The sequence below is a fragment of the Chaetodon trifascialis genome, chromosome 20, assembly GCF_039877785.1.
Source record: "Chaetodon trifascialis isolate fChaTrf1 chromosome 20, fChaTrf1.hap1, whole genome shotgun sequence".
Lineage (NCBI taxonomy): Eukaryota > Metazoa > Chordata > Actinopteri > Chaetodontiformes > Chaetodontidae > Chaetodon > Chaetodon trifascialis.
The window spans coordinates 6,981,291-6,994,635 of record NC_092075.1 but is presented as its reverse complement, the minus strand read 5'-3'; the positions used below and the strand labels follow the sequence as shown (position 1 = coordinate 6,994,635).

The window sequence follows — 13,345 nt, the reverse complement described above, 5'->3', positions numbered from 1 at the left end:
TACCAATCGTTTGTTTGTGGAGAGTTTGCATCTTAATTTGACCTTTTTAACTGTTGTTAGATTAAGGCTATGAGGGAAATTAAAAAGACAGTGTAAAACTGTCTGTTCTTGCTTCTTTTTTGAATGCGCTCATGCTTATATGGGAGACTGTTTTGTAGATTTCATCCATTTTTGTGTTAGAATTGTGGTGCAGTGACATTCAGTAATGGTGGAGGTCAAAACAATTTCCAATCTCAGTTCAGCAACACCATTTTCAGCCAACATTTTCACCTTCATTTACAGTTAATATTTAGTGCAGTGCAACACCACAGTTCAAGGCGCTTCACAGTAAAATGTGTTGCTCTCCACAGCAGCTAGACCTCAACTAAAACTCCTCCAATCTGAGCTGATGTGAGCTCGAGAGCTCATAAAGCTCCTCAGTCTATCAGTGTTTATCGAACAGGTGTTGAGCTGCTGTGATAGTTGAAGGACATCAGACCAAATTACCTAGAATCTATGTTCTGCCTCTGAGCTCCCTGAACCGGTTTGCTGTGTTGAGCTGCGGCCGAGCTGATTGTTTTCTGTCTGTATCATGAATTTAAAAAGATAGCGAGGGTTGCTGTCTGTAAACATGATGAAACGTGATAAAATGATTTAAATCTGCTTGCTAATATTTAAACATCCTCAGCGTTATGCACTCTTTCGGCTTCGTATGAATTAAACGTGTATTTATAGTAACATAAAATCACCTTTTTCCTCCTCTGTACATTCATTCATTCATCTTTTCTCTTTCTGACTCAAGGAGGTTATGTTTGTTTGTTTGTTTGGGTTGTTTGTTTATCACCAGGATTATGGAAAAACTACTGGTCTTGTCATGAAACTTGATGGAAGTGTGTAGCGTAGGCGTCGTTAACATTGCAAGAATAAATGCAGTACATCTTAAAATCCAGTAGATGGTAGTAAAGTTCAGCAGTGACGAAACACTGTCAAATGTAGAAATATGACGACTCCACATCAAAATCCACAGTAATGCTCTGGGGTAGCCTCCACAAGTGGTTGCTCAAACTTCATACATGAAGCAGTTGTTATGGAGCGCTCATGGTTTAATGGGAGAACTGGTATGTATGTAGCATTGCCGCAATGCTAAGTGTTGTCTTCTCAAAGTAAGGTATGTGTATGGAAACGTAAATACACACATATCCTCCAATTAATACATCCAAATGTGAATTCTCTGCAATAAATTCAAGCAGAGCTTAAGGAAATGTCCAAACTTTATGCTTCATGTGAACAAGCAATAACATTGAAGTTTGTGCTAACAGATTTGCGCATCATAGAAGGGCGACTGCTGGCCTTGGTGGAGGTCTGTACTCTCTGAGTGCCCCTGCTTTAGACATGCAGCATAAGACTTGTACACAGTTGAGGCTGATATGTTTCACTGTGTATCTCTATGAATATGTAACATTAGCATTCAGTAAAGTAAGGAGGGCGCTAATATCAGCATCACATCACACATTTCACCACACCACAGAAGAAGAAAGAAATCCAGACAAGAAAGAGGAGGTAGGAAACCCAGAAAGACAAAAATCAGACTGTGTTGTGTCTGGACCTCTGTGTGTGTCTGCTTGGACGTGTATGACTCAAAGTGGGGACTTACCTTCCTTATGGGGACCAACAATGCAAGTCCCCATAATGGAAATGGTTAAGTTTTAAGGTGAAGACTGGGGTTAGGTTAGGTTTAGGGTTAGGCGAGTAAGGGTAAGGGTCTCCAGGAAATGAATGTAAGTCTATGGAAACGTGACTGTGTGTGTGTGTGTGTGTGTGTTTATGTTTATGTTTATTGAGGATCCCCATTAGCCGACGCACAAACGCCAGGCTAGTCTTCCTGGGGTCCTATTTAAAAAGTGTGTGTGTGTGTGTGCGTGTGTGTGTGTGTGTGTGTGTGTGTGTGTGTGTGTGTGTGTGTGTGTGTGTGTGTGTGTGCGTGCGCGCGCGCGCGCAGCAGTCTGTCTCTGTCACTGACTGAGCCTGCGAGTGTTGAAGGACTCTGCTGAGTGTTTGCAGAGAGAAGGTGTCGCTCTCACGTGCTGAAGTCTGTGGTTGTGGTACGACCCAGATCCAGTGGGAACGGCAAACATACATATAAACACATGCACACACTCTTCATAAGCTGCTCCACACACACACAGACACACACACACACACACACACACACACACACGCACACACACACACACACACACATAGAGTTACATGTGACCCCGGGAAAACATTCCTAGACTCATGACCAGAACGTCTGGAGGGATGACCTCGTTTTCATCCAGTCACTTTTTCTCATTTGTTCTCTGATGCTCTTCTTGTGGAGGATATTCATCATCCTTTTCTCTGGGGGAGCTCGACTTGTCTATATTTCACTCTGATCCGTCTAAGATTTGGAAAATGGATACGCAGCTTCAAATGTTTCTTGGGAATTTGTGGCTGTTTACTGTTTTGTCTTATTTGGGTTGCTGTACAGATTGAAGTGGAAAAAAGCCTGAAGCGACTGAGCCAGAGGAGAAAGGACACAAAACTCTGCTGTTAACTTCTGAGAAGCTTCTTTTCCAAAGAAAAGACGATTAAAAAACATTGTTTGACAGATAGAGGTGAAGACAGTTTGACTGACCTACTATCAAACTGATGCATCTCTTTCATTTCTGCGGTTTTTGTTTTGTTTCTGTCATAACTGGCAAACCCGAGGCTGACTTTTGGAAAATGCTAAAATGCAGTCACTTCATATTCTGCACCTCTGGCATGTTATCTTATCACAAATTTATTAATAGGCGTTTCCTCCGGAAGCTTACAAGTTGTGTTCGCTTCAAGAGGGGTGAGTATGACAACATGCCATCATGTTATAGACAGTACCCACTCACGTCCAGTAAAAATTATTGAAGCATTTGCATCAGTTTATTGGGAAAGCCACATGCTGAATTAATGCACCAAAAACTACAGTTCGTTGTTGACGTCACCTGTTTCTAAGCTGCATTGCTTGTCAAATGCTGTCAAAAGCACGAGGAACCCCGTAAGCTCAGCGTAATGCAGTCGCCGTGCGGTACCTCGTCGTACCACGTGTGTGCATGTGTGTGAGCAGCCTCGGTCTGTATCTGGAGACCGGAAAAGTATGCGAGTCCAAATCTCTCAGGAAGGCTGCTTTAATCCCCTCTTGTGTTGCATCCACATGAGACGGCTGCAAATGGAAATCAGTCCCGTTTTTTCCCCTACGGCGACCGCCTCCGACAAAAGGCGAGAGGCGCTCAGCAGGAAGTTAGAGATTTGATCATCAGGCTAACGCTTTGTGGGTGTACAGATTTTTTGCTCGGGCTGTCCGGCCGGCCTTATCAGGATTTTTTTTTCCCAATCGATTTAACTGCTCTCTTTGATGTGCTTTAAGCTGCAGATGTGAAGCTAATGTTTTTTTTTATATTTTAATTCTTTGAGTAACACTCCTTTCACTTCAGATGAGACAGTTGAATAGTTCAGGATATTAAAACAGTGTTAATATTTCAAAGGATAAAGCCTCATTTTTGTCATTTCAGGCCCATTCTTTAAATAATTTAGCTGTAAAGAAAGAACCAATTTCAATATACCTAAACGCTGGAGACACTGCTCTCAGTTTCTTTGATGTGTTGAACTCTTTGTGACACTTAATTCTCCTCTTAAAAACAGTGTTCAAATAAAGGCTTACCTGCTATGAATAAATGTTCAAAAATGTGCTTAAAGTGGAATCACCTAATGCTGATTTCTCATGGCATTTCTCAATCTTACGCCTTTAAGCATTAAACATTTTGTGTTTCAGGGATCTTCGGTCAGAAGTTGGAGGAAACTGTGCGTTATGAACGCCGGTTTGGGAACAAGCTCGCCCCTATGCTGGTGGAGCAGTGTGTGGATTTCATTCGGCAGTGGGGCCTTCGGGAGGAGGGTCTATTCAGGCTGCCAGGACAGGCCAACCTGGTCAAAGAGCTGCAGGATGCCTTCGACTGTGGAGAAAAACCCTCTTTTGACTGGTAAGGAAACACATGAGCATACCGGCTGCTCTGATTTCCTCTGTGCATTTTAATGTGCAGGTGATCCGTTCAGACTGTCGGCTGGTGAAGCTCTGCACCTCTGGAACCACACGGCTGAATGACAGAGGCTTTCAGTACCTGTTTGCACTGGAAACCTGCTTCACAGAAAACAGTGATGTAATGTCTGTTCACAGCAGACACTTTGATATGTCAGCACAGGAAAGGCACAGGCGTAATTAATCAGTATAAAAAAGCAAAGGCTTTTCATTGAGTTGTGCTGCCTGCTGACTCACTGAAACTCATGAAACCAATCAATCATTGGCGTTATTAGCTCCACTTGTGCTTTTCTTTTCCATAATGAGTTGAAGCGTGTATGTGGAGAAAAAGGCCTGATCCTAGACTTTAGATATTTAGACCTAAATTACAAGGTAAAAAATTCATTATTGTAATTAAAGTTCTTGACATTTTCCAACAGATCATCAACAGTAAAAATCAACCCAATCTTAAATCTAGCTTTTCTAAACTGATCATGCGTCTTTTTAATAGATGCAACTGAATTTTTATATGCACCTGCAGCAGCTGTTAGAAGAAACATTTAGCAAATGCAGGCACTGAACACAAAGACCCTGCACACCTTTTATCCACCCACACAGGTGTTTTCACTTGCCTGATTACACCTCCTCTCTGGGTTGTGCGAGTGTGTGAAGGTCAAGATTGATTGATACCTCACTCGCTGTCTGGTTTCAGCCCGGTCACACCGGGAAGTGGTGCTAAACAGCTACATTCATTCATGCAAATTCACAACAATGAGCGGCTGAATGCTGGATGAGGTGTAGTCAGCACCTGTGGAAATAAAAAAAAACAAAAACCTCACATTCATATTTGTCAAGATGTGGGAAGAAAGGAGCTAAATCGTTTCTCCACGACCTTAAAAATCAGCTGGCAGCTACATTAAAATCTGCTGTCACATTATGCGGTGTGTAGGTGGCTGCGCTGAGAGACTGAGAGCTGTTTTGTAATGTGACAACCTTCATCCATAACTCAGCATGACAGAGGAATGCATGAGTGATGGAAGCAACCACCTCCACGTCTCCTCCTCTCTGCTCTTCCTCCCTCCTTCACTCCATCCACCTCGACCATAAATAAAACCTGCACAGGACTGTCACGGTCCAGGCTGTACATCAACACCTTACCGCTTCCGAGACGCTTCCTAGATACAAAGTCAAACTCAGGAGTGCCCCCATTATGTCAGCTGCACAGTGACATCTCTGCCCTTCTACTTCTGCCTTAACAGAAATTGTGACAACGCCCTCCTCTGTCTCTCCCCATGTCTGATTTTTGTTCCTAACGGTCCCTCGCCATGCTAATTCCCTCATTAGGCCTTGTAACCTCCTGCCTGCCTCACCAGCTGCCCACTCGTTGGCTCATTAGTGTCTTTGTGCCTACGGTGGAAATCCTCTTGCCTTTGGCAGATCATCTAAGCTGACCCAGGGCTGTTGTTGTTGTTCTTATTGTTCCCGCTCTTGCTTTTGTTACTACCTGTCTACTTTTCTGTTGCTTGTGTCCTGTTTGCTTGCTCAGTTTTCCCATGTAAACCTCCAATAACTCATTTAAGCGTGAGATTTTGGGGGCATTTTGATCAGGCATTAAAGGTCCAGTGTGCATCCAGTGGTGAGGTTGCAGATTGAAACCAGCTGGATATCCCTCACCTCACTTCTTCCTTTCCGAGCGTATAGGACAACCTATGGTGGCCACAAAACTCATAGACAACACCTCTCTAGTGCCAACTTGAACCTAGTTTGTCCATTCTGGGCTACTGTAGAAACATGGCAGACTCAATGAGAGAGGACATGCTTTCTGGCAGAGGTGGTCGATACTGCTCTTATACCTGCAGTCAGCTGCCAGTTAGCTTAGCTTAGCTTAACTCAAAACTGGAAATAGCTTTGAGCAGTCACCTCCTGGCACAAAATAGTAATTTAAAACAGTAAATTATTGTTACAGACCTCATTTTTTTTAACCAATTAAACAAATAAGATGAAGTTGCTGAGCTATAGAGGTTGATTGTGTGGACAGAGCTAGCCAAAGCTAGCCATTTTGCCCTGTTTCCAGTCTTTGTGCTAAGCTAAATGGCTATTGGCTTAATATTTAACAGACTGATACAAGTGGTATCAATCATCTTCCCTTCTTACTAATGTCAACATGTGAATAAGTATATTTCTGTTGTTTCTCAAACTGAAGAGCTCTCAGTCCTCCTCCTGCAGGAGTGTTTGAGATGATTTGCCTCCATGCCACGTACCCATAATGAATTCTAACCTCGGCCCTCCAACACTTCTTCTTCTCTTCCTTGTCCACAGTAACACAGACGTGCACACAGTAGCCTCTCTGCTGAAGCTGTATCTCAGAGAGCTGCCGGAGCCCGTCATCCCCTTCCACAAGTATGATGAGTTCCTGGCCTGCGCCAAGCTTCTCGGCAAAGATGATGAAATGGTAAGCAAGAGCGCCTGACTACCGACAAATTGCCCTCCACACACTTTATTCCTCCATGTAACGTTTTTTTTTTAAGTTCAATTCATACATCAACAGAAGTCAGCAGTGAAAACTCCCACATAAATCATCCAGAGTCTCATTCTGTAGCATTAAAGTGGCCTCTTGCTGCCCGGTCACCTGTGCTCAGCTCTGCTGTTTCTCACATGGTCGTGCATGTCTTGACTAACATCTAAACAGGGTTTCTCTTACGCCATGAGATCATCATATTGTTTAATAATTGTTTCATTTGTTTAGCTTTCTGTTTAGTAGCCAAAAACCCATTTTCTCTGATTGTACATTAAGCACACCTTCATACACATACGTCAGAAAGTGATGGAAGTAATTTAGTACCCATTGTTTTAAGGTGCTTTAAATGATAAATCTTTTGATGAATTTTGTTAAAAAAATAAATCACCGCTTACGTAAAGATCTGTGAACGAGCCTGATGAATCACTTCTCTCCAGCTCTGCAGTAAATGCTGTGAGCAGAGGTCTTTTTCTCTGATTTGTTTTGCTCTCCCTTTCATCTGTGGGTGTGATTTTTCTATCTAACACACTTTAAATTGATCATAACTTGCAGCATGAGTCAATATGAGCTATTGTCTCCATCATCTGCAGGGTTTGAAGGAGCTGCGAAAGCTAGTTGAATGTCTACCTCCAGTGAACTACAACCTTCTCAAGTACATCTGCAGGTATTAACTGATTGTTAATTCCATTGTATTATCACGTGATGTGACCACTTTCGAGCATTGAATAGTTGACGTTTTCCTCTTTGCCAGGTTTCTTGATGAAGTCCAGTCATATTCAGGAGTGAATAAAATGAGCGTCCAAAACTTAGCCACAGTCTTTGGGCCAAATATCTTGAGGCCGAAGGTTGAGGATCCAGTAGCTATTATGGAAGGTCGGTGTTCATGCTGCTCATCTTTTGCTTTGTGTCTGTTTTGTCTTAATCCAACGAACATTTGATGATGGCCGCTCTCATGTTGTCAGGTACCGTTCTGGTCCAGCAGCTCATGGCCGTTCTGATTGGCCGCCACGATGTGTTATTCCCTCGGGATGATGACAGCCCCACGGCGCTTGAGCTCGTCAACAACAACAACATCGAACCGCAAAGGCGCCAAGCCGCCACAACTACCTCAGCCATCACTGCGGTGTCTCAGAACACAGAGAACAACAACACGCAGGTGGTGCGGCAGTGTGTGTGGGAAGCACCTGAATCTCCTTCGCACCGCCACGTCGACAACAGTGGCTCCCCGCGATCGGCGAGCCCTCGTAATGGGGTCATAGGCCGATTTGACATCACCCGCAGCCCACCGCTGACTGTGAAAAAGAACCCGGCTTTCAATAAAGGCAGTGGGATCGTTACAAATGGCTCCTTCAGCTCCTCGCCCTCTTCGGACCCCAGTCAGGAAAAGAGCCAGACCTTAAGTGGTGGTGGGAGTTTACCAGCACGGCGCAGCGGGACACACAAAGGCTCCGGCACAAAAATGGGCACCAGTGGCGTGACGAGTGGAAGCAGCGCCGGAGGGAACGGGACTGGAGTTGCACGCATGGGCATTTCCAGCAATGATGTGGTCACGGGAAGTCTGAACGGCCGCAATGGTCTTTGGGTACCAAACGGCTGCGTCACGTTACGTGAGAACAACAGAACACGTGACTGCTCCAACGGGGATCAATTAACCAATCAGAACCGCCTGTCCACGTACGACAACGTCCAGTTAAACCATCAGAACCTGCAGCAGCAGAGCCAGATCACCAACACGTGTCTGAACAGCAGCTGTGAGGACAAGCAGAGCGTCGACAGCGCCACCTGGTCCACCTCCTCCTGCGAGATCTCCCTTCCTGACAACTCCACCTCCTGTCGCTCCTCCACCACCACCTGCCCTGAGCAGGACTTCTACGGAGGCCATTACGAAGACCTGGATGGACCAACACAAGAAAATGAGCCTCCTCAATCTGGTGGAGGAGGAGAGGGGGAGGGCAGAAACAGCAACAGAGAGGGGAGCGGAGATGGAGCGGGGAGGAGCAGCCGAGGCACCAGCAGTAGCGATAACAGTGATGGTTATGCTGTCGGCAACGGACCCGGCAGTCACAGCGCTCTGCACAGTTTAGTGGCCAGTCTCAAACAAGAGATGCTCAAGCAGAAGACCGAGTACGAGGCCAGGATAAAGAGGTAGAATCTGTGAAAAATGGTGTTTTTTGATGACATTGCTAAAGATAAATGAAGGGCTTGAACATACACACATTAACAGATAGCTAACTAAAACTAATTAAGACTAATAACAAAATTTCATGAAGGTTATAATGTCCAGGTTTTGTTGAAACTGCTTCTGGAGACTGCAGTTTGTGGTGCTGTTGAACTGTTGGACATAGTATTAGAAACACCTCTCAGAGTGATGCAGCATAATTCAACAGCACCTTAAACTACAGCCTGCAAAGTAACCGTAAAGTTGAATCAACAGCTCTGCAGAACAGGTCCAAAAAAGCTTCATGACAGGATTTATTGCAGGACTGTTGTATTAGGCTGCATTAGTTTCAGCTAGGCGTGCCTAATAAACTGAGCGTATGTCTTAAGGTGGCATCTGAATCTGTGTATGAGATCAATATCAAGAGATGTTTTCAGTGAAGTGAAGCTAGTTGCAAATCAAACCACCTGTAAAGAAGCACTTTTCTTCTAACTCTCCGCTGACACGGATGAGAATCGACGCCGCTCTCATATCTGTGCACCGAATATGAAGCTACAACCAAAAGACGGTTAGTTTAGCTTAGCATAAAGGCCAGAAATGTGAGGAAACAGCCAGCCTGGCTCTGTCCACCTCTGAAGCTCACTGATTTACAGCGTATGTTTGTTTAATTCATACAAAAAACAAAGTGCAGTTGTGGTTTTACAGGCTATCTGCTGCAAGGTTTCTTGGCAGGTCACTGTTACTTCAAGCCAAGAAAAAGTCCAGCACGTAACAAATTTTCACACTTTGGCTTCTGGACAGATTACATAAATGAGATATAATGTGTGTTAGTGAGCTTCAGAGGTGCTGGTCAGCAGATTTCTGTTTGAACCTTTGGACTGAGTGAGCCTGGCTGTTTCCCCCCGCCTCCAGTCTTTATGCTAAGCTAATTTGCTGCTGGATACAGCTTCATATTTAGCATATAGACATGACAGTGGATCGATCTTCACCTGTATCATTGCAGCATTGATTCAACAGATCCATTCCTAAAGAATTCAACATCATTAGACACATTTTCAGACATGATGGCTGAAGCCACAGTATGTGATTCATTAAGCTTCATGAAAATGAACTGCAGCTGTTTCCTACTTCTTTTGTTATTGCCGGTTCATAGAATGCTGCATCTTCTCCTGACCCCTTGTTCACCTCTTTTGCAGCTTGGAGCAGCGAAACCTGGAGCTGGAGACAGAAATGGTGAACCTCCATGAGGAGCTGGACCAGGAGAGGAAGAAGTACACCATGGCAGAGATCAAGCTGCGCAACGCTGAGCGAGCCAAGGACGACGCTGAGCGTCGGAATCAGATGCTGCAGAAAGAGATGGAACAGTTTTTCTCCACGTTTAGTGACCTCACTGCAACCGGCACCACCGCAGCCACGGACCCCCGCCGACCAGATCGTAACAACACCATCTGGATACAGTGAGGGGAGGGCCAGGAACGTGGTCTATGAGACTGGAAATGGTTTATTATATGATGTGAACATTTCGAGGGCTCCAAACAGGATTTGGCTGCTGGTTGTAGAAGGTTGGGAAGTCACGCTGCAGAGGATTAATGGCATGTTTTAATTTAATAGGAGGTGTAGGGCTAATGCTAGCTGCCTGTATAAATGCAGACATCACCTGGAGTGATGCCAGACTGATATTATCTGTAAATACAGCATTATTTAAACAGCTCACAGAGACTCTCCAACCTACTCACAAACTGTGGTGGTGCTCACTCATCTGACTGGCAAGTGGAGGAAAGACACGGTTCACCATCACCTGTTATTATTATGTGACTTCAGCTCCAAGAGCCATATAGGAGGGAAATGGTTAAAAAGGTTGTATTCAGTAAAAAAACAAAACAAAAACAACCTTGGACACATTAAGATGCTTCACTTTAAAATCTAACCAAAAACATCTTGTTGTTCCATGTCCTTCTGTATCTGCTCATGTACATAGAGGGAAACCGTGTCATATGTATGTAAAAATAAATGAAAGTAATACTTAAATGTTTATCCGATATTTAAGCAAAGTTATCAGTGTGTGATATTTTATATTTCCCTGCACTTACATGTTTGTTTAGTCTCTGCGAGGTGGTACTGAATGTTCTGTCGCTCATTGTGTGTTCAGTAGGGAAAATATACTGTATATGTGCCTATGCTTCTGTGCTGTTTATTTACCCCATGACCAAAAAAAGAGCCTGTACTGTAAATATTTTATAGATAATCGTAGACACTACTTGTTAGTCTGCACTGTGGTTTGATGCATATTCAGATGGATATGGCACGTTTTCAGTTGATACTGATTGAAGAATGTTTTGTAGCTTGTAAAAAATAATTTTAAGAGTTGCACGATGGGTCGTTGGCGTACCTCCCAGATCAAATAAAAACGTCTGTCATGAATTCAGGATTTCAGGTGACAAATTGTCCTCTCCCCTTGAACAGGCGTGTAGCCGTTATAACTCTATAAATGCTCTTTGGAAATGCAGTTTGCAGGATGCGTCTGAACACACGAGATGCCGCTTTTAAAAATACTCTCCTGTACTCTTGTGATGATTTATCCACCTGACACAGCTGATGTTAATGTAGCTGCAGCAGCACAGAGTTGTGTTTGTGGGTCATAACTGTGAAAAAAGGGGATTCAGCATCAAGTGTGTCAACATGGAGGACATTAGCCTGGTTGCTAGACTCAGTAGCAAGTGGTGTGTGCATGATGGTGCATGCGTCCACTAGGGCCTGTGAACAATAAGTGAATGTCTGTAAAGTGACTGCATATTGATGAGGTGTATTTATGTAGCTGCAAACCAAACGTCTACACCCAGTGTGGATTTCAGAATTGGTACAAAACAGGACACATCAGAGTACAGACATGAGCTGGACTTCTTTCTTAAGAAGTACGTGAGTGTGCACAGGCCTACTGCTGCCTCCTCTGTAGACCAGGTCCCATTTAAACCTGCTGCTGGTCAATGCAGGACATCTGGAATGTGCACATGGAGTTATAAAAAGTGCCTGAACAACCGAAAGAGGGAGGGAGGGCGGGGGCCCGGGCTTCTCATTTTGCACCCTTCACCGGGAAGTAATAGGCTTAAGCCAAGCTGACAGCGGCACCTCGTTCTGCAAATTCCACACAAAGGAGCAGATTATGGACACAGGGCGAGACGGAGAGGAGGACTGGGAGAGTGGAATATTTTCATGACATGATACTTGATACACAAAAGAAGTTTAAAAAAATGACTTAATATGAATAAAAATGCATTTTCATGTGAGTCTCCTTTTGTTATGTACTTTTTGTGGAGGTTTTTTGATGTGTGAAAATGTCGATGAAGATGAACGTAGTGCAACACATGGCAGCAGTTCCCATTATTTTACATTTAATAAATAAACTATGTTTCATAAAGTGACAAAAATGCTCATCAAACTTGTCACTGTCTGACTAACAAACAATATAAAATCAACAAAAGCAGCAAATCCTCACGTCTGAGAAGCTTGAGCCATCAGATATTTTGACATTTGTGAATGCTTCTGATAATTAACTATATGGCATAAAATAAATCTGTTCTTCAGAGATTTATAGAATCATCTCGTACCAGGATGTTACGAGAATCTGTTACTGCCCAAATTTCTGAAGTTCTGAACATTTTTCTGACTGAACTGCCTATAAAAACTAATAAATGTCTTAAAATCCATATGAGTAAAGAGAGAGTCAGTATAGATCACAACACTCTTTTTATTATCTCTCACTTTTGATAAATTGATATATTGAGTTATGGAACATAAGTGCTTCAGTACAAAAATATTTTAAACATTTATTTGACAAAGCCCATATTTAACTGAAAACAGCACAAATACAACATATCAGATGTTGAAACTGAGAAATTTCCCTGTTTTATGAAAATGATATCCTCATTTTGAATTTGATGTCAGCAACATGTTGCAATAAAGTTGGGACAATGTCGACAAAAGATTGGGAAAGCTGTGAAATGCTGAAAGAAAACAGCTGATGGAACATCTCACAATTAATTAGGTTAACTGGCAACAGGTGAATAACTGATTGGGTATAAAAAGAGCATCCCAGAGAGGCCGAGCCTTTAGTAAAGATGGGGGGGGGGGGGGGGGGGTCGCCGCTCTTTGACAAACTGTGCTGGAAAGCAGTGCAACAATTTAAGAAGAATGTTTCTTAATGTTAAATTGAAAATAATTATTATATAATTAATAATGATTGTACTTAAGGAAAGAGTACATCTTTCACCACTGGATATATTGTAATACACGTATTAATGGATAAAATGACCACAAAAACATTGATGAAAAAATAAGAATATTGCCAAAAAAGCAGTCCTGCTCAGGGATTTGGAACCTTACATGAGACAGTGGAGTTCCCACAGTATTTATATAAATGTTGCTCTATGTCTGACCTCTAATCTGAACTGAACACTGGTGTGTGAAATGTCAGCGCACTCGCTTTCATCCTGCACCACCAGGCGGCTTTTTCTGTACTTATTCAGCCTGAGAACTTGCTAACGGATGCTGACCTTTAGACTTTGTGTCCGGCAGAACTGAGAGGACCTGAAACTGAAACTGTGTGTAGGTGGAAAAAGGC

The 13,345-nt window shown here is 43.3% G+C and overlaps 1 protein-coding gene across 5 annotated transcripts in view; it reads left to right on the top strand.

Moving 5' to 3' along the window:
• The window catches only part of arhgap24 (Rho GTPase activating protein 24), a 69,350-nt gene extending 56,648 nt beyond the window's left edge, over window positions 1–12,702 (top strand). For 4 of the 5 annotated variants that reach the window (XM_070988434.1, XM_070988433.1, XM_070988435.1 and 1 more), the window contains exons 3-8: window positions 3,809–4,016; window positions 6,371–6,503; window positions 7,160–7,233; window positions 7,321–7,442; window positions 7,532–8,714; window positions 9,924–12,147. In XM_070988434.1, coding sequence (XP_070844535.1) covers window positions 3,809–4,016; window positions 6,371–6,503; window positions 7,160–7,233; window positions 7,321–7,442; window positions 7,532–8,714; window positions 9,924–10,188 — 1,985 coding nt within the window. In that variant the 3' untranslated portion in view covers window positions 10,189–12,147. Of the gene's footprint in view, window positions 1–3,808; window positions 4,017–6,370; window positions 6,504–7,159; window positions 7,234–7,320; window positions 7,443–7,531; window positions 8,715–9,923 lie in introns of all 5 variants that reach the window. The other variant, XM_070988432.1, reaches the window with a different exon arrangement.
• Window positions 12,703–13,345: the final 643 nt, after the last annotated feature.